The sequence below is a fragment of the Mugil cephalus genome, chromosome 2, assembly GCF_022458985.1.
Source record: "Mugil cephalus isolate CIBA_MC_2020 chromosome 2, CIBA_Mcephalus_1.1, whole genome shotgun sequence".
Taxonomy (NCBI): domain Eukaryota; kingdom Metazoa; phylum Chordata; class Actinopteri; order Mugiliformes; family Mugilidae; genus Mugil; species Mugil cephalus.
This window is the reverse complement of record NC_061771.1, coordinates 13,536,319-13,554,589: the sequence shown is the minus strand read 5'-3', so window position 1 is coordinate 13,554,589 and position 18,271 is coordinate 13,536,319. Positions and strand designations below refer to the sequence as shown.

The 18,271-nt window shown below is 41.7% G+C and overlaps 2 protein-coding genes and 2 long non-coding RNA genes across 5 annotated transcripts in view; 1 reads left to right on the top strand and 3 right to left on the bottom strand.

The window, feature by feature from the left end:
• The window catches only part of LOC125000237, a 38,857-nt gene extending 36,783 nt beyond the window's left edge, over nt 1-2,074 (bottom strand). The window contains exons 1-2 of one of the 2 annotated variants that reach the window (XR_007111300.1): nt 1,929-2,074; nt 1,623-1,721 (exon numbers count right to left, since the gene is read on the bottom strand). This is a non-coding gene — a long non-coding RNA (uncharacterized LOC125000237). The remainder of the gene's footprint in view (nt 1-1,622; nt 1,722-1,928) is intronic. The other variant, XR_007111298.1, reaches the window with a different exon arrangement.
• A 2,139-nt stretch (nt 2,075-4,213) lies between these two features.
• Nucleotides 4,214-13,384, top strand: adra1d (adrenoceptor alpha 1D). Its single transcript, XM_047575643.1, has 2 exons — nt 4,214-5,558; nt 11,747-13,384. The coding sequence occupies exons 1-2, from the start codon at nt 4,601-4,603 to the stop codon at nt 12,295-12,297; spliced, it is 1,509 nt and encodes a 502-aa protein (XP_047431599.1). The 5' UTR covers nt 4,214-4,600; the 3' UTR covers nt 12,298-13,384.
• Nucleotides 8,340-11,857, bottom strand: LOC125000249. The gene is made up of 2 exons (XR_007111303.1): nt 11,725-11,857; nt 8,340-10,126 (listed from the first exon to the last, which is right to left on the bottom strand). It is a non-coding gene; the product is annotated as an uncharacterized LOC125000249 (long non-coding RNA).
• Nucleotides 13,385-14,075: 691 nt separating the features above from the next.
• LOC125004383 (5-hydroxytryptamine receptor 4) lies at nt 14,076-17,676 on the bottom strand. The gene is made up of 2 exons (XM_047578944.1): nt 17,611-17,676; nt 14,076-15,869 (listed from the first exon to the last, which is right to left on the bottom strand). The coding sequence occupies exon 2, from the start codon at nt 15,854-15,856 to the stop codon at nt 14,780-14,782; it is 1,077 nt and encodes a 358-aa protein (XP_047434900.1). The 5' UTR covers nt 15,857-15,869; nt 17,611-17,676; the 3' UTR covers nt 14,076-14,779.
• Between the last annotated feature and the right edge of the window lie 595 nt (nt 17,677-18,271).

Below are 18,271 nucleotides of genomic sequence, written 5' to 3'. Positions count from 1 at the left end.
GTTAGCACCATAACAAATGCAATCCAAAACGTGAGTAGGCAAAACATCCCCCTCCTCCCCTCCCCGCAGAGAAACTGATGCATCCCTCAAAAGATCCCATTGTTTTTTTCTCCATTACCACATCGATGACAGAGAGCTCGAGAAAATGATTTAGGGCGAAATAACTTCTTCACAAAGACAAAGAAGCACGTTGCCTTCCCCCTCACTACACTATCACAGGAAATACCAAACATTTTGATAGGTGTCAAAAGCTGCTGCGGTTGAGTTGGAGCGCAGCTGAAGAGGAGTTCATGTGGACTTCTCTTCTTTGAAAAACAGAAACGTTTACATGCAGCAGAGAGGTGGGAAGGCTCCGCAACACACCATGGTGGAATAAATATCAACGTTTAATGTGTGGGAAGCCTTTTTGACACACACGAGAGTAGTGGTCGATGCTAAGAAAGACCTAGTGACCAAGGCCGGCCAACATGAACCCATGTGTGGAAAGATAATTAAAATGGAAAGAGAAATCACTGTTGGAACTCCTTACCAGCTCACGTTAGAAACTACTGTACCAGTGTTAATCCATACAAGAAGCAAACAATACATCTTTTATTGGACCAGTGGTGCATTGCACATTCATAATCCATCCACTTCCATAATATCTAAGTCTATCTTCTCCACTCCTCTTTTGAAACTATGAATTCCTTTTCTTTACTAGCCGGTCTTTGAATCTGTTTGGGGGTTTTCTTGGTCCCTCCTGCACATTCCTATCTCAAACTTTGTATTTCTTCTCTTCTTAATGTACTGTATGCTTCGTTATGACACTGATTTGTTCAGTATTCTTTTTTTTACTGCTAATGAAATGAATTAGTTGGAACTAAGATGAATATTTTGGACATTTCCACACTTTTAGAGGAGCATTAGGTAAACAGCAACATTCAAATGTCTAATGAAGGGTACACATTTGTTATCAGTGGCCACTTGCAGTGACGAGGACATTTTTATGCTACATACTGAGTTGAACTGCATTCCTATGGCCGCTGAAAGACAAAGTGATTAATATGGTTTGAGGTAACTGTTCTAGTGGACCTAGAAGTCTGAGTTAGTTCAGTACAGATATGAAAACCAGAGGCTCAGAAAAGCCATTATCGAAAGTATTTTATTTATTTATTTATTCATTTTCGATTATCTGTAACGATAAATTCAGAAAGCAATTAATCAGGAACTCTCGAATTCACCACTAAGGGCATTAGCATTAATATCCCCTGTCGTGCATCATCATCTTAAATCATCCGTGGCAGGCTCATGCTGAGTGACATCAAAAAACGTCCCCTCTGTTCGGTGTGGCCTGACGTTTCTCCGCTTGACTGCAGATTTAGCCCTCTCACGAGGAGGAGCAGGTGGGCTGGCTGAGGTTGTAGCTTTTTTTTTTTTCTATAAATCCAATAAAGAGGATGTGCTGTGACGACTGGCCCGACTCACCGTGACCAGAAACAGAAGTGCTGCAGACCCACAGCCAGAATACTGACTCGGTTTCACTCAGGTTACCATTATAGTGTCTTTTGCACTGTAGCCTGCTGGTTGGTCAAGAATAAGCTGAAGTTCCAAGCGCATGAGCGTATAAAAATATTGCAACTCACCATATCTCTCATCTTGCTTTCCCTGCATCAAGGTGGTCCAGTCAGAAGGTGATGGGGTTGGTGTGTTATCCAGTCCATTCATTCATTGATGAAAAACAACTTGACAGACACAGACAGACACGGTCTTAAATAGGTCCTTTCCTCTGATTGTCTCTGTTGTTTGAAGGAATGGTTAAATTGTGTCCCAGGTCAACCCAGGGGATTGTGCACCAGCTGGGACAAAGGCCTCAGTCCTTCCTAAAATCCCAGATAATGTTGCCAAATATATATATATGTATATTTTTTTTTCCACCCACTGTTACTCACAGTTCCATGTTGGCTTTGAAAGCAATTTGTTCGCCAGATTAAAACAGTCGTGATTCTCCAAACTGACCTCATTTAGCAAGTTGAAGGTAAAACTTTGCTAGCCACTGCATGACAGCTGGAGGTGACTTGTTCTCTGGAAGAAATGTGTGTAGTGTCAAAGAAATCTAGCCAGGGCCGAGCCCCTTGTGGCGAGTGAAGGTGCAGCACAGACATGTTGTTTTAAGTTCAGTTTAATTCCTTTATTTAACCATTTAAGACCTGAACAGCCGCCGCCTACGCATAAAAAAAAAGCTTTCGGTATCTGAGTTACTGTAATTCCCAGATGGTTGAAGTTGCGTTTTCCGGGGAAAAATGCTGCCGTTACGGTAATTATGACGCATCGCTGCTGTCGGCTGCGGGTGGGGGAGCGACGCAAGAAGAGAGTTATTTGGAGGAATTTGTTGGTAAAAAAAAAGTTAGTTATACCCTTGAGATGTCGCAGAGTTCTTCCAGACAAAAGCACAATTCCCAGTGTTCAGCCACACTTTTGAATTTTGTCAATAACCACTCTGTGAGTTACGGTAATTCAAATACCACGTGCTTGAACGTGTCACCAGTGATAAGTTCAGGCTTTAAAGGGAAAATTTGTATTTTTTATTAACCTAAAGACTGAATGGGATCATTTGCCTTGCCCGTCGCAACCAACAAGTAAAATGTACTTTCCCCATACGTGAGTTTCTGAGGAATGCTCTTGATGCTAATGGTTAAACACAGTCTCTAAATGTTAATCACACCGGTGACCATTTCTGCGCTCAAGGCAAAGCTGGGTCAGAGGAAAAGCCTGAACAGGAAGCATATTCCTGATATGTTGCAAAGCAAGGAGTAATTCTGATTACATGTTTGTAGCCGTGGATGTGCGGTGCCTCATCCAGAAAGCCATTCCAAGATCACAGTTTACATGCCACACAGAGATATTAAATGAAGCAAGAATTTGAGAATGCACTTTGAGCATTATCACAAATTACACATAATTGTCTAGTATCAACATTATCTGGCTAAATTTGACACCCTCTGCAGTACCAAGCACATAAGAATAGAAAAGTTGTCCCTTCCCTTTTCATCCATCCAGCAATTTTGTCATATGGCGCGTAATCATCATTACTATCATTACTGTTAGAGCCTCATGTGCTGAGGCTCTAATGCTGTTAGAGGTACCTGCATGCACACATCATCAAGTCCAGACTGGCTACAGACTCATTTTAGGCTGACTTGTTTTCATGGACCTCCATTGGAGCCTTTTGTTAATTGGCTGTTCTGTGCAATGACATCAAAACCATTTGAAAGTTCATCATCAACCGGAACAAGCACCGATATGATTGATACTTCAGCATCTTGTGCAACAGGTAAAATGTTTTGGAGGTTGATATTTTGCTAGGAACTGAAATGTGTACACGCCGTCTCTGTGTGATTATATCAATTCAGTTCTAACAATAGGAGATGATGTACAAATCGCAAGCAGGGGGAGCAATCAATCAAAAGTATGCAGCAGTAGTCTATCTCCAGTAGAATCTAGAGCAGTGCTGTCTTCTGTAATCCTAGAGAGAAATCCAATTGCTAAGTACAGTGGGTCAGCATGACTATGGCTCCGGTTGCTTTTCATCATTTGCGTCACCATCGTACAAAATGTGTGTTTTACCGTCACGGCCTGTTGCAACACAGAACAAAGCACACAAAACACAAAACTCTGGGCTGATGTTTTCCCATGCAGGGGCTTGTTTGTCCTCTTCCTGACTGTGCCTCTTGACCTTTCCTCTCCCTCGGGCTCGCTGGTAGTTTGTGCAGGCCTGTCCTTCTACTTGGACTATGCACACCAAGCCTGGAGATGACAGCTGCACAGGCCACTGGGAAACTTCACAGCTTTGCCTGAGGGGACTCGGATTTTTCACACCAGGGGTCAATAATTTCTGGTTGGTTCCTGGAGGCGGTTTAGATGATCTGATCTGATCCTGCTCTGTGCTATCTCCAGAACACAGGTTAATTCATGCGGTAAATAGAGTGGTCTATCCTTGGCTTTTCCTTGTTTTTGTCATTCTCTATGGGGGGAAAAAAAACATTCATAAAGTCACGAAAAGACTCTAAGATTAGCATCCACACGCACACACACAAAAAAAAATCTTGTTTATGAAAATAGGTCAGATGAAGACATGAGAAGCGACAGAGAAGCTGTCACGGAGAAATCGTGACCGCAGTTAAAGTTACGCTCTCTTGTGGAGGCTGTGAACGCAACCTCAATGTGTGTCGTGTGGGTGGAGCTGAAGGTTCAGACCTGCTGTAGCAGCTCTGGCTCTGTGATCAGGGAGTTGTTAAGAAGGATGCCACCAGTGGAAAACCACCGCTTGGAAGGAAGAAGAAATGGAGCTGAATGTATTTGACGTTTTCTTAATAGCACTGAATGTACATTTGCTTTATTCTCCAGAATTTATATTTGGGCAGATTTTAGTGAGTTGAATACTTTTGGAAACCCTCTTCATTTGGGTGTAGTCGTTTTAGTTTCATCTAGTGTCACTTTTATTTTATTTATTTTTTCAACATTTGCAAACGAAATGAAATTTGCGAACGGCAAATGAGATGAGACTGAGAACACCCCTCTCTGCAGAAAACTTCCTCTGAACTTCTCTTTATGGCGTTTTAAAATGACTGACTCTAACTTGCGGAACCAAAGCAACCATGGGATGTATTTTGCTGAAACTTTTAACGGATCCGTTCTGGACCAGATATTTCCAAACGACAGCGTCAACGCATGCAAGAACTTCACTGTGGACTCGCAGGTTGTCGGGGTCGGGGTCTTTCTCTCCGTTTTTATTCTGGTGGCCATCGTCGGGAATATTCTCGTCATCCTGTCCGTGGTGTGCAATAAACATTTGCAGACCGTCACCAACTTCTTTATTGTCAACTTGGCCATCGCGGACCTCCTGCTGAGCATCATTGTGCTGCCCTTCTCCGCGTCTTTGGAGGTGCTAGGGTGCTGGGTGTTCGGTCGGGTTTTCTGCAACATCTGGGCAGCGGTGGATGTGCTCTGCTGCACCGCGTCCATCCTCAGCCTCTGCATCATCTCCATCGACCGCTACATCGGGGTGAAATACTGCCTTAAATACCCGAGCATTATGACAGATAGGAAGGCAGTGGCTATATTAGTCCTGGTGTGGGTGTCATCCACTGTCATCTCTGTCGGACCGCTCCTGGGATGGAAGGAACCGCCGCCGGTGGACGACAGCATCTGCCGTATCACAGAGGAGCCGGGCTACGCGCTCTTCTCCTCGCTTTTCTCTTTCTACCTCCCGCTCATGGTCATTCTCATCATGTATTTTAGGGTGTATGTGGTGGCCCGCAGGACTACTAAGAGCCTGGAGGCGGGCGTCAAACGGGAGAGAGACAAGTCTATGGAAGTGGTGCTCCGGATACACTGTCGCAGCGTCCTGGAAGACGCGCGTCCCGCCAGCTCAAAGAGCAGCAAGAACCACCCGTTCCGAAGTTCTCTGTCAGTGCGGCTGATGAAGTTCTCCAGGGAGAAAAAGGCTGCCAAGACCCTGGCGATCGTTGTGGGGATGTTTATCCTCTGCTGGCTGCCCTTTTTCTTCTTCCTGCCACTGGGTATGTTGTTGTGACTTTACATTTGCGCAACGAATGCGCGGATGTAAAGCGCGTCTGTTGCGCTTCACATTGCCCTTACCGTAACATTAGACAGTGCGCAAAAGCGACATAAATTCACACAGTCCCGTATTCTCACTGTCAAAGTATCCACTCTCACGGAGGGTCACATTCTTGTGAATTCTTAATTCGCGTTTCAGCTCCCGCGCTGATAATTGGGTAGATATAAATCACTGATATTAAGCCTAGATATTTTTGTAACTGATTTACGTTCAGTGTGAATAATTGATGCTCTTGCGTCACTTGGCGTGATTAAACATTTCGGTCTATACAGCCTCCCTTGACTGACTGCGGGCTTCCACGAAGATCGCGGCGTGTTTTTGGCTGCGGATGCAGACTCGCCATAAAACCAGCGAACCAGTCAACACTTTAAAACGACTTACACGCAAAGAGAGGCCACAAAGGGCCATACAGAAACAGAAAATGTGCCCCGTTTCGGTCGCTGTTTATTTTGTGAGCGATGCCAGGAACCGATCAAAATCAAGATTGTAAAAGCACAACTTTTTTTCCCCCTTCTTCCTCAGAAGAGGTCAAAACTGCAATAGACCATTAACATGGCTCGTTTTCATGCCTGTAATTTTTTACCGAGGGCCTGTTTTTTGTTTCATCAGATGGCTAATATCACATTTTAAAAAGAGCAGTCATAACAGACTGACATTCTTCCGTAATGAGCTCTCTGAATAAATGCTTCCAAGCACTACTGGGCCACTTACTTCAAATAGTAATGCAGCATGTCTGTGTGTTGAAGGTTGTGTCTCCTTGTGTGCATCTGTGACAGAGAACAGCCACTGTGAACGCATCTCATAATCCAGTGTCTGTCCACTGAGAATGACTCTAAAGATGGCCGCAGCACTGGAGAGATGAGATACACTAGTACTTGAGATCACACAGACAGGCAATTAGACAGTGCAGACGGTTGAGTTCCTTATTTGAGGAAAACCAGTTGAAGTCATTATGGCGATGCATAAATCAGACTGAGGGACACAACCTTCAAGTGCTGCACCCGGACACAGTATTAACAGCACACCTGGAAGCGCAGATACACACGCATGCACTAATGGCGGCCTCATGAATTTTCATTTTGCATATATTTCACGTAATTGATTGTAAAAGCCATTCCGAACAAATGGCCACTGTCTTACCGGGTGTAGCACTCACAGAGCACTCTCGTTCGTGCTGCACCTCTAAATTTACAGAGGGGAATTAATAGAGCGAAGCCCAGAAAAGAAGAGAAAGAGCAAGAGCAAGAGAGAGAGAGAGGGTGCGAGAAATTAAATTGGTGCTGCTAATCACTTCATTCGCTCATTTGGAGAGAAAAGGGCAACTTTATCTGTGTGCAAAAGACGGATGCTCGATCATTTCTGACTACAAACGGCTGAAAACAAAGCTGAGCTTTCAGCAAACTTATTTTAGTAGCTAGACACTACAGATCACTTTCATTAGTTCAAGACAAAAGAGTTTTCATCAGTAACGATCCCACTGATTTGTGATCATATTTTACAGGAAAGGTCAGTAAGGATTTCAAGTCCGAAGCAGTGGCAGTCAAAACCAGTATTCAAAAGAGAAAACAAAAGTGAGCTCAGCCGAAGGGGATGATTATCCCAGAGAAATATCTGATGTTATCATAAATTAGTTTTAAAAAGGATGAATCCCAGTAGATGCAGAGGCCTCTAATTAAATTAAACGAATGTGCTGTAGTTTGGTTGTTGAAGCCTAATAAAACTCAGAACCCTCAGGAAGCTTTTGAGTTCCTTAATGAGACCCCCCCCCCCCCGGCCTGTAAGAGACCTTCATACGAGCGTTGATCACTAAAAGAGCTTCACTGTTATGAATGACTGACGAATGACAGACGAGTGTGGAAACCCAAGCCTTACTTGGTCATTCAGACAGCCCGGTGCTCGTCCACTGCAGACACAATCATTAATGCGCAACCTTTCGCCGAGAGGCCGGCGTGTGCTTCTAGCTTCTCTTATGCCAGTCAGGCCTTTTCTCAGTGCTGGTGCAAATCTACACGGGACACTCTGACTCATCCGAGACTCGTGAGCGTGTCCTAACACCATTTGTTTTGTCGTGTTAGAGTGCCAGACTCACAGATACCATTTGTATTGCCAGAAACTGGTGGAACAATGAGAAGCAGCCTTTCAGATATAATTTAGTCTCTGGTGCATAAAGCCAGGCACAGCCACGTGGCACCGGGAATGTAAAATTAGCTTTTTTATCATTTATTATGATTTTTCCTGATATTGCTCACACAAATGAGTATTTAGAGTTGACTGTCATGGTGTCATGGCTCTTTGAAGGGGTCTTGATTGAGAGAAGTACTGTGATAGGGGAAGATTTGGAAGAATCATTCAAACTTAGGTGTCCCACCAATACATATTCTTTTTATTTCTTTGCTGGCTGGAATCACTTTACCAGCTCATCCAAAATGTTTCAAAGCAAAGCAGGTGCTTCTGTGTGCAACACACAGCAAACACAGCAAAAAGGAAAAGATTGGTTTTAAAGAGCTGGTCAATAGATTCAGTTCATTGAGTTCTAATACCCATAAACAATGCATTGAATATTACACTACGTATATTACATTACAACAACTGATAACATGTTAATCACCCTCGACCATTTCAGCCTAGTAAACCAATTTTATGTATGTGGCCCTTAAACCATTTGTGTACGCAGTGCAGTTTTGATTTTTCATATTGTTTGTCAAGCACTTTTTTTTTCTTTTTTTTTTTTACACAATCCCCTCTGTGTTTTACTTATGACCAACAAACCCCATAAAAACAAACATCAAAACCAGTTATTTTCTAAAGTATCGTCTGTGGAGCGAAAAGAGTGACAAGGCTCATTTGTCAGTGCCAGAGACCCTTCACAGACTTATCAAAGCACATCCTGTGAGGTCAGCTCGGGCTGAAGGATTCTCGAGAGGCTTCGAGGCTTACACAGAAACATTTATTGAACAGCTCGATCGAGGACGGCTCAGACGACGTGATGGGTACTGACTTCCCAGTCTGTACGCATTTTTATTTATTTATTTACTTTTTTTTTTATCTCAAGCTATACTTGTGCTAGCTTTTAACTTTTCACAAGGCGATGGCAGCTTCTTGTCATTTATTGTAGGTTGGGGAAATACTGGGAGTCAGGCTAATCCACATTAGTTTTTACTATTATGAGCTATTATGATTATTCAGACGTGTTGTTTGGTTGCTTATGCTGTAAACGGATGTTAATGGGTCTGCGTGAGTTTAAAAAAGACCACTATGAAATATTAACCTTCACAGAAAACATTAAATGTCAAGGGGATAATTGCCTTAGCTCTGTAGCACAGGCCTGTAACAGGATTCTGTGTGCTCACACAAAAGAAACATCATATAGGGGCTCAGTCTCCTTGACGGTCTCCAAAGCTTTTCCTTTATGATGGGAATCAGTGTAACAGGTGATGTGAACTTAAAAAACATATAGTCGGAAATGTGCCATCAGTACCATCTCATACACACCAGAAATTAGACTGTTGGGGAAAAAAAAAAAAAAAAAAGAGAAGGAAATCAGGTCGTTGTCATGGTGGCGTGGTTGCACGTCAGAGTGGTGAATCACTGCCGATGTCATTTTAGTAAGAAGAATCAATGGAGTACAACCTTTAATTAGCGGATTCATCTTAATCTTAAAGCAAGCTGAGTTCAAAATGGTTTAATGGATCTCCCAGCACAAATTAAAACAGAGTAAGAGGAGTGTATGAGACGCCTCTGACAAAACACTGTAGTCCTCTAGAATGTTATACAAACACAAGTGTGATTTCTAAATCATGGTTAAGCATCATGGTTATCTGAGAAAATGACACAAATGTCCTGTTTCTATTTGTTTTTCACAGTGTTTCCCTGGAAGCTCATGTCAAGACAGCGTGAAACTATTACTTTGCAAATGACACACGGGCCAATTCACATGTTTGCACATTATACCAACAGAATTGAAATGAAAATTGGACAGGGTCGACGGTGCATTAAATCCGAAGCCTGGGGAGACAACTACAACACAATAGGAAAAGGCAACACTCACAACGTGTAGTATCCATGTCACACAGAAAATACGTCATACTAAAAACAAGCAGCATAAAGACAAATTAGTGTCGGTGGTGATCTGTACAGGAAGCAGTTTCAGTGTTTAATGATAAATGCAAGAAAAAAAAGCAAAAAAAACTCTTAAATGAATTCTGTTTAAATGTCTTCTCTGCCCGTCTATAGAAAAAAAATAATTAATACATTACTAGTACTACTAAATCAAGATAGAAATGGAATATTTAAAGGTCTGCAGCACAATTTTTCGACATTGGAAACATTTTACATGACACATCTGTGCATATTCTACTTTATCGCCACAGAGAACGTATTCACCTCCTGTATTTTGACAAATGAAAACCTGTTGAAGTCATACTATAAATACATCACTTACATATTCTGCACGAGCAAAGGTATCACAAAATAGGTCCTGTTCACTGAGGTTTCTGGATGAAGCTTGCTCTGCAAAGATCAATCCATAAAATGACAGCATTAGCAACCGTAGCCAAACAGCTACTGGCATGAAAATAAATCACTGCAGCAACATCCTGGAAGTGAGACATGTACATACCTACCATAAAGCCATAATAAAGTCTTCTGTCTTTAATTGATAGCAAAACGCGAAAGAAATATCTGCCAACCTTTCAAAATGTCTGATTGTAACATGTTTTGAAAGAATTAACACTTAGTGACATACTTGGAAGTTCTGAATTCAACCCCAGGGTGTTCCTGTAGGGCATAAGAAGACTTTTTTACTTTTGCGACATTTTTCAATTTCATGTAGAAAATTAAGGTCAATAATTTATCATATATGGTTCCGCTCCCTCAAGTAGTAAACAAATGGAAACGTGCATTTACGTTTTTCAGGCCAAGTACCCCCAAACTGATGAAGAGGTTAAGTAGGGACCCCCTACCTACTATTTGTGTTCAATATTAAACTCAGCCTAATGCTATTTGTAAATACACATTTTGCATTCAATATTAAGCTCATCAAATATTAATTTTTTTATTTCAAACATGCACAACAGTAGGGTGGATGTGCAACTGTGGTAAACATAAACATACCTGATATAAACACACATATATACACATTACACTGTTAGCTTCTCTTCTGCTAATATTGCAGCGTGTGTCTGGGATTTCACCTAAGGACCGAATAGGCTCTCGGCCAATTGCGGGGAACCTGCCAGCATGTAATATGTGGCCTCAGCAGCGATAGGGGCGGGCCCTACTGTGTACAAGACGTTTAGATTGCCAGGTCTCGGGTAGTGTGGTGCTCTGTGTGAAACGGTGTGCTGTTGAGGCAGCTCCTGTATCACTGAATGAGTGAAGTGCTGAGTGAAAGGTAATGTAAATTTGTGGGGGAAATTGTGGGTAAAAATTTAAAAAATATATATAAAAAAAGATTTTGTGACCCCCCCTGCAGTACCTCCGCGACCCCCCTAGGGGTTATCGAGGTACTGTTAAAGACCTGTCATTTAGACCGCTAGTGCTGACTCGGGCAATTGTCAACATACACATTATCACATTAGACAACGTTAGACCACTACTTCACGGTACCTATCAAAGCAGTTATGCAGCGGTGCACCTAGCACGCCACATTTGACCCTGATCCAAGCTGAGAATGTTTCCTTGATCTTTGCTGATTGGCTGAGTGAAAACCACATGGTTCTCAAAAGTCACAGAGAGACACAGGGATGCAATTTACAGTGTGTGCTGAAGTTACCAAATATGGTTCCTCGACCTGTAGAGGGTTAAAGGTCAGATTAACAAAATGGCATTTAGCTTCCTTTTGCTAATCTGATATTTAGTAATTAGTGTATGTAATATACAATATTAAGCTATCCCTTTACTAAAATATGTTGGATTCATATTAACGTGTGTTTAAAGAAATTTAAATTTGTGGGGGGAAATATATATATATATATAAAAATGTCTAATCAACCAAATATTTTGCGACCCACCTTGTAGTACCTCCACAGAGCCCCTAGTGAAGACCTACGGTGTAATATATGGATTGAATGAGTGGCGTATCAGGCATAAGCTGTGCATCTACTCACAAATCATCTCGTCTCCGTCCAGGTTCCCTCTTCCCGGCACTGAAGCCTTCTGATACCGTGTTCAAAGTGGTCTTTTGGCTGGGATACTTCAACAGCTGCATCAACCCAATGATCTACCCCTGCTCCAGCAAAGAGTTCCAGCGGGCCTTCACCCGGCTCCTCAGGTGCCAGTGTCGCCAGAAACGGAGGATCCTGCGTCGCTTCTACGACCAGAGGTGGCGGACAGCTGTCAAGGGAATGACAAGGGATCAGCGGGGAGAGTACAAGCTAAGCTATGCTGTACAAGAATCCTGCGGCAGGTCCTTGTTGCACAAGCGCAAAGGCCGCACGCTGGGTTTCAAGAGATGGAGCCTGTTTCCACCACTGCAAAAGTCTTCCTTCCAGCTCAAAGAGAAAGTGAACAATCTGTCGAATAAAATCAAGGGCGGGACAGGAAAGGGTACAACACCTGCACTGGGCCGAATTGATACAGTGGACACAGTCTCAATGGGGATTTACAACTCTTGTGAGCAGAGCGGTTATCAGTTCTATGATCTGGCAGAATGCTATGGCCTAAAAGAGACAGACATTTAGTGGTCCACAGGAGACTTCTTTATTTATTTTCAAAGGACCACATTGGGCCAACATGCAAGAAAGACCGTGATATGGGATCATTTTGTGTTCACAACATATCTGAGAATCATAGCTTGATTAAAGCTGAGAATAATGGCTTGATCCCAGCAAAAACAGGACAAAAACTTTATCTCAGTCCCTCGTGAACGTCATGTTTATTTAGACGAAACTTGTTGTGAACCACGTAAAGCAGTGGAAGTGGACACGGTAGTAGCCAACTGCTTGTATTTGCTGCTGCCACTTGAAGGCCCTGCCCGTGCCTTGACGTTACCCAGCCTGTAATGTCTTTTGGCACAGCAATGTCCGACGCCAAGATCATTATTACTGTTACAATTACTGTGTTTTGTACCAGACAGTCTCCACGTCTTTAAGTATTAGTCAGCTGATACTGTGTGATGACGACTAAATGGTGACGGCTTTGCTGAAAAAAAAAAGAAAAAAAAAAAACATAAGTGCAATTTTAACAGTTGTCACAATGTCTGATTGAATCAAATGTAAAATGTCGGACTGAACTATGACTGAATTCATCTGTCACTTCTTCTGTTTAGACAAGGCATTGTAAAGATAAGAGGCCAGCAAAGAACAAAGATGCTTTTTCTGTTGAGTCGAATAAGTTAACCTGGCACCACCTAACTATGATTTGAATTTCCAAGTGAATGCTAATGTGAAATGAATATGCTTTTTTTGTACTTTTGATGTCATGTTTATGTCAGATGAAAAGCAAAATAAAAAGATGAGAAAAAAAAATGAGATTTTCATTTACATTTTCAGTTAAGTTACATTAAAGCCACCTCTGTATTTGATTTGAAGAAAAATATTCGGTCCATCCTGAAGATGTCACTATTGTTTGTCACCTGTTTTACCTCCTTTTCACAGGAGGAGCTAAGGTGATTTGTTTAGAGACGAAATACAAGCGAAATTGACGGAAATAATTTATCATTTGCATGTTGAACAGCGTAGGAACAAATACAAAAAAAGATTTTAGGAATTAAAAGACAGAGAGACACCCACATCAGGCGTGAGCTGCAGGCAACACCAAGCAAGAGGGAGAAAGAGACTATCAAGACTAATAAATCTTAATTGCTTCCCGTTATTAGCCTAATTTCACCATGACTTTACTCATAATTTACTTTATTACTAAACATTCTCTACCTATCTGTCTATCCATGTACAACAATAAAGAGGACAGATACAATAAAAAACAAAAATGCCACAAAATTATACTTTGACATTGTAGTCTTTTACATTTCCCTCATTTTTTCTTGCCCATCCTTATGTTCGTTAAAACGAAAAAGACTCCCGATATAACAAGTTAATTGCATAATTTGCAGCCGCAGCGAGCCAAAGAGGCAGACGCTAAGTTGACACTGACAGCATTGATGCTGATTTAACCCGACTCTGACCATGGTGCAGAGCTAATAAACAGACTGCAGTCAGACATTTAAAGGACTTTAAAGAGGAGCTACTAGCAGAAATAGAACACAGACTTCATATGGATGTCTTCATCATTTTCATTAGCTCTTCACATCTACATAAGAAGCGGGTCCTTATTGGACCCTCTTAATTCTCTTAAGATGATATTTTTGGTCTTGTGCACACAACTGACTATCTTGTGGGTACAAGACTTCAGGTTAAATTTATTTATGGGACAACTATAGGTGATGATAATAAAAATTCACATTTATAGAATTATAAGGTTATATTTGAGGGTCTTACCTGAGATGTAATGTCGTCCAAGTGATGCTTCATGTATTGCTTTGATGTTGCCTTGTCTTCCAAAGTCTTCCAAACCTTGCTCCTCATTTAGGATTTCTCTTTAACAAAACCTATTATCTGTGGTATACATGTAGTTCTGTCCTTCTCATTTGGGTTTTTATCTTTTCGGATCTTCTGAAGCTTCTGTTGCTTGACTGAAATATCTTTTCAATGAAAAATGTAAGTTTACCAATAGTACCAATAGTTGCACACAATTTTAATTGTGAGTACAAACACCTATAGCCATTTGGATGGTTCTACTTTGTGTGGTTTAGATAAAAACGTAGGGGTATAGTCTAAATTGTCAAGAAGACAAATTATGCCTGAAATTCACGACCTTTTCGGTTCGATTTTCACTTTTCTCTACAGGATATCTGATCTTTCGGGGCCAGACACAGTTATGCAATGCATTGTGTCAAAATAAAATGTTACCACATCTAAAAGTTTGTGCCACAGAGCACATACATAATGGGAAAACAGATGATTTTGAGCATGATGGTTGTTGGCAACCCCCCTTTCATTAGCGTTACAATCCACACATGTTGTAATGCTAATTATCCCCAACAGAAACACATTCTGCCTGGCTATGAACTCTGTGTTAAAAGTGCAACTAACTCACAACAAAATAGCAATTACTATTGAATGAGCTTTCTATACCTACACAGCATGTACAGATTCTAGCTTCATTTTATGGCTGATCTGCACATTCATTAGCCTCTTTCCTTGTGTGCGATAAATCCATCCCTGAGGATGATCCAGGCAGGCACACCCTGCAGCCTATGAACATGAGGAATGCTCTACGAAACGAGCGGTTGAAAAAGCCATACAGGAAGGGATTTAGAGATGAGTTGATATATCCTAACCACAAAAATACATCCCAGACAACCACCTCGGTGCTGTACTCAATGAATGGGTCCACAATGTTGACCGTGAAGAACGGCATCCAGAAGATAAGGAAAACCCCCATGATGATGCCTAAAGTTTTTGCGGCCTTTCTCTCTCTCTTCATGGTGTTCCTGTGTCTTTTTTTCTTGCTCGAGTCCTTGCCCACTCCGGCAGCCATCTGGCTCTCCATGGCACTGATCTGCCTGGCCTGCCGTTTGGCGGCTTTGAAGATCTTCCAGTAGGCCACAAGCATGATAGCCATGGGCAGGTAAAAGGCCACCAAGGAAGCCATGACTGCGTAAGTGCGACTGACGAGGAACACGCAGGCGTCCTGAGGAATCGGCATCTCCTCACTAGCAACATGGAGATTGAGCATGATGGGGCCAAAGGATATGAGCATGGGTACAACCCAACATACACCAATGAGGAGAGCGACCCGACTGTGAGACATCTTCAAGGAGTAAACTAGCGGGTTGCACACTGCATAATAGCGGTCAAAGGAAATGCAGCTCAGATGGAATATGGAGGCTGTGCAGAGCATAACATCCAGGCTAGAGTGAAGCTGGCAAAAAAGGGAACCAAAGTACCAGCAACCCTCCACTGTCCGAACCATACTATATGGCATCACTACCAGGCCAACAAGGCAGTCAGCCACAGCCAGGGACATGACGAAGGAGTTGGTGGGAGACTGCAGCTGCTTGAAGTAACCGATGGACAAGACCACCAGGAAGTTTCCCACCACCGTGCTGACTATTCCAACAGAGAGAAAGGCGTACAGAAAAATGCGAGAAGCCTGGTGCCTTGGTGTGCCACAGGACTGAAGTTCACTCTGAAGGGATGTGTTGGCGTCTCCGAACCATCCCAAGCTGCTGTTATCCATGGTCTCATCAAACCTGTCAGAACACACAGACACAGTTGGAAATAACTTTGCAGCGAATGAGGCATTTCATGGCAGTTTGCTTTAACTCATTTATGGTACATTAGCAGTGAAAATGTGGGTAAACCACCCACAATTCTGTTTGTTTCGAACTCAATTGCTGCTCCATGGTAACTTATCAGTGATTAATCTCTAAACTGTGAGCTATAGTTTGACCTATGAATCCCAAAATGCTGTGGACCTGAAAAGCCTTTTCCCCATGCAACCAGCCTATCTAAGATCTCTGCTCGGTGTGGTGATCAAAGTCAGGTGGGCTTTTCATCAACCCAGATCTCGATACAATGAGGGGAAAGATATATGGGCAGTTTTTGCATTTGTTTTCAAAACCTTGTCCAACACAAAGTGTAAACTTGCAGACAATATACGCAGTACCCCAAGAGGACAGTGAATTCTCCAAATGTCATCAGGTCTGTCGGAGTGGAACTACTCACAACCGCAGCGAATTGTGACAAACACATTTAAAATTAAATGCTCAAGTCGAGTTGTCCTCTATATGTACTGAAGGCTTGTGAGTAAATATTAGTAACATATTTAATTCCAGCGAAGACAGTTTGTTTGAGCAGTACACAAAGAAAATCAGATTAAATTTCCAGTGCCAGTGGAGTGAGCAGGGAGCAGATGTTCCAGCTGACTTAGAACAGATTTTAATGAACTCCACAGGGGCAATACAGTGATGAGGTGGAGAGCTAAGGAGGATTTAAAAAAAAAAAATGTTTAGCTTAAACAGTTATAATTGCATTAATTAGGTTCTTGCATACAAAAACAAAACAAAACAAAAAAAAACAAAAACAAAAAAACACTTGGTAAGGCCTTTGAAAATCCAATTGCACTTAAGAGGATGGCTGGATTTTTGGAGATGGGGTTGTATGAGGTACTCATCCCCAGTCAGGTTATTACCTACAGCAGATAGTGGTCGACATGCCTCTAGTTCAGAGAGAGGAGTACCCGCACAACGGTCAAGCAATAAACTGATTTGTAAAACATCATTTTACAGTGCAATTTTGTAATACTTATTTATTAGTTTCTATTGTGATCATAAAGTAAGCCTACTGAATTATCATTTGTTTACTGAAAGAAGGGTGAAATGCCCGTTACTTTCCCCTTTCTCTCACACCACTGTTTAATTTCATAATTTGTTTTTTCAGTTCATCTCAATTCTATCATCATTCACATCTGGTTTAATGTCGCTTCCCTCTTTCCCAAGCAGAGCTGGGTCGTAACATGTCTGCATAGTTCATTTCCGTACAGTGACATTTGCTACAAAAGTATCTTCTTAATATCAGTAGACAATAATGGGAAAGAAGCGTTTTGTGTCATCTTGCTCCCGAGCTTAGGGCAAAACTGCTTTTTAGTGCATAAAAAAATACATGTATATACACACACATAGTTTTTAGAACCGAGCAACACTGGAAAAAACAATGCTATGATAATAACGATCGAAAAATTCAGATAATCCTTTAATTTACACCACATTAGATATTGACTTTGACATGTAATATAAAACATAAATAAGGGGAAAAGTTCCCATTTTCATTGAGAAGAATACAGATATATAAAAGCCGAATTCAAAGCATTTTAATTCAGGCAGAGTCCTTGTACCTAATGGTTTTGCCAAAAATCACAAGCAAATCATTTTAACTGCTAACTTTACAGACTCTAGTTCAGCCGAGGTCCTAACAATAAACAGTGGCACTCACCTGTGTAAAAGAGAGATGATCGTCTGCCCTCATGTCTGCTTCACACTGCGGTTCTGTCAACCCTGGTTTTACACAGACGAGATGGCAGACGGGAGAGGTGGGAAATGGGCTCTAATGAAAGCAAGCAACAATAACCACAGCAACAAAATCCAGTCTCCTGCCAACTCCCCCTGTCATCTCACTTCAAATGAACAAAAGTGGTGACATGAGGGCTTATATTTTCTATTTTTTTAATGACACAGTCATTGTGACTACAGTAAAAACACAAGGAAATATACAACATGATCATAATCTTGGAATTAAGACTACTGAATGAAACCCCTAATTGCATTTGCTTGGGTCATAAAATTGTGTGTTTTTGAGATTGCAATAACAGTCATTCAATAATAGCACCAAATTCCTACAGATTTTGTAAAACCCTGCAGTTTTGTTGCAGAATCACCAATGGTTGGACCTGATTTATACAATTGTGACAAGTTTGTGACCAGTGTAACTCAGTTTAAGAGCCCCTGTTCCTTCACAGGTTTTTCTTAAGGTCATCAGCTGCACAGTGTGTAAAAGTAATCTGTTAGGGGCACTATGTCTAGACCAAAGATAACATCTTGTTTACCTTACTAACTTAATACATTAATTAAAGTGAAAACAATAAATAAATAACTCC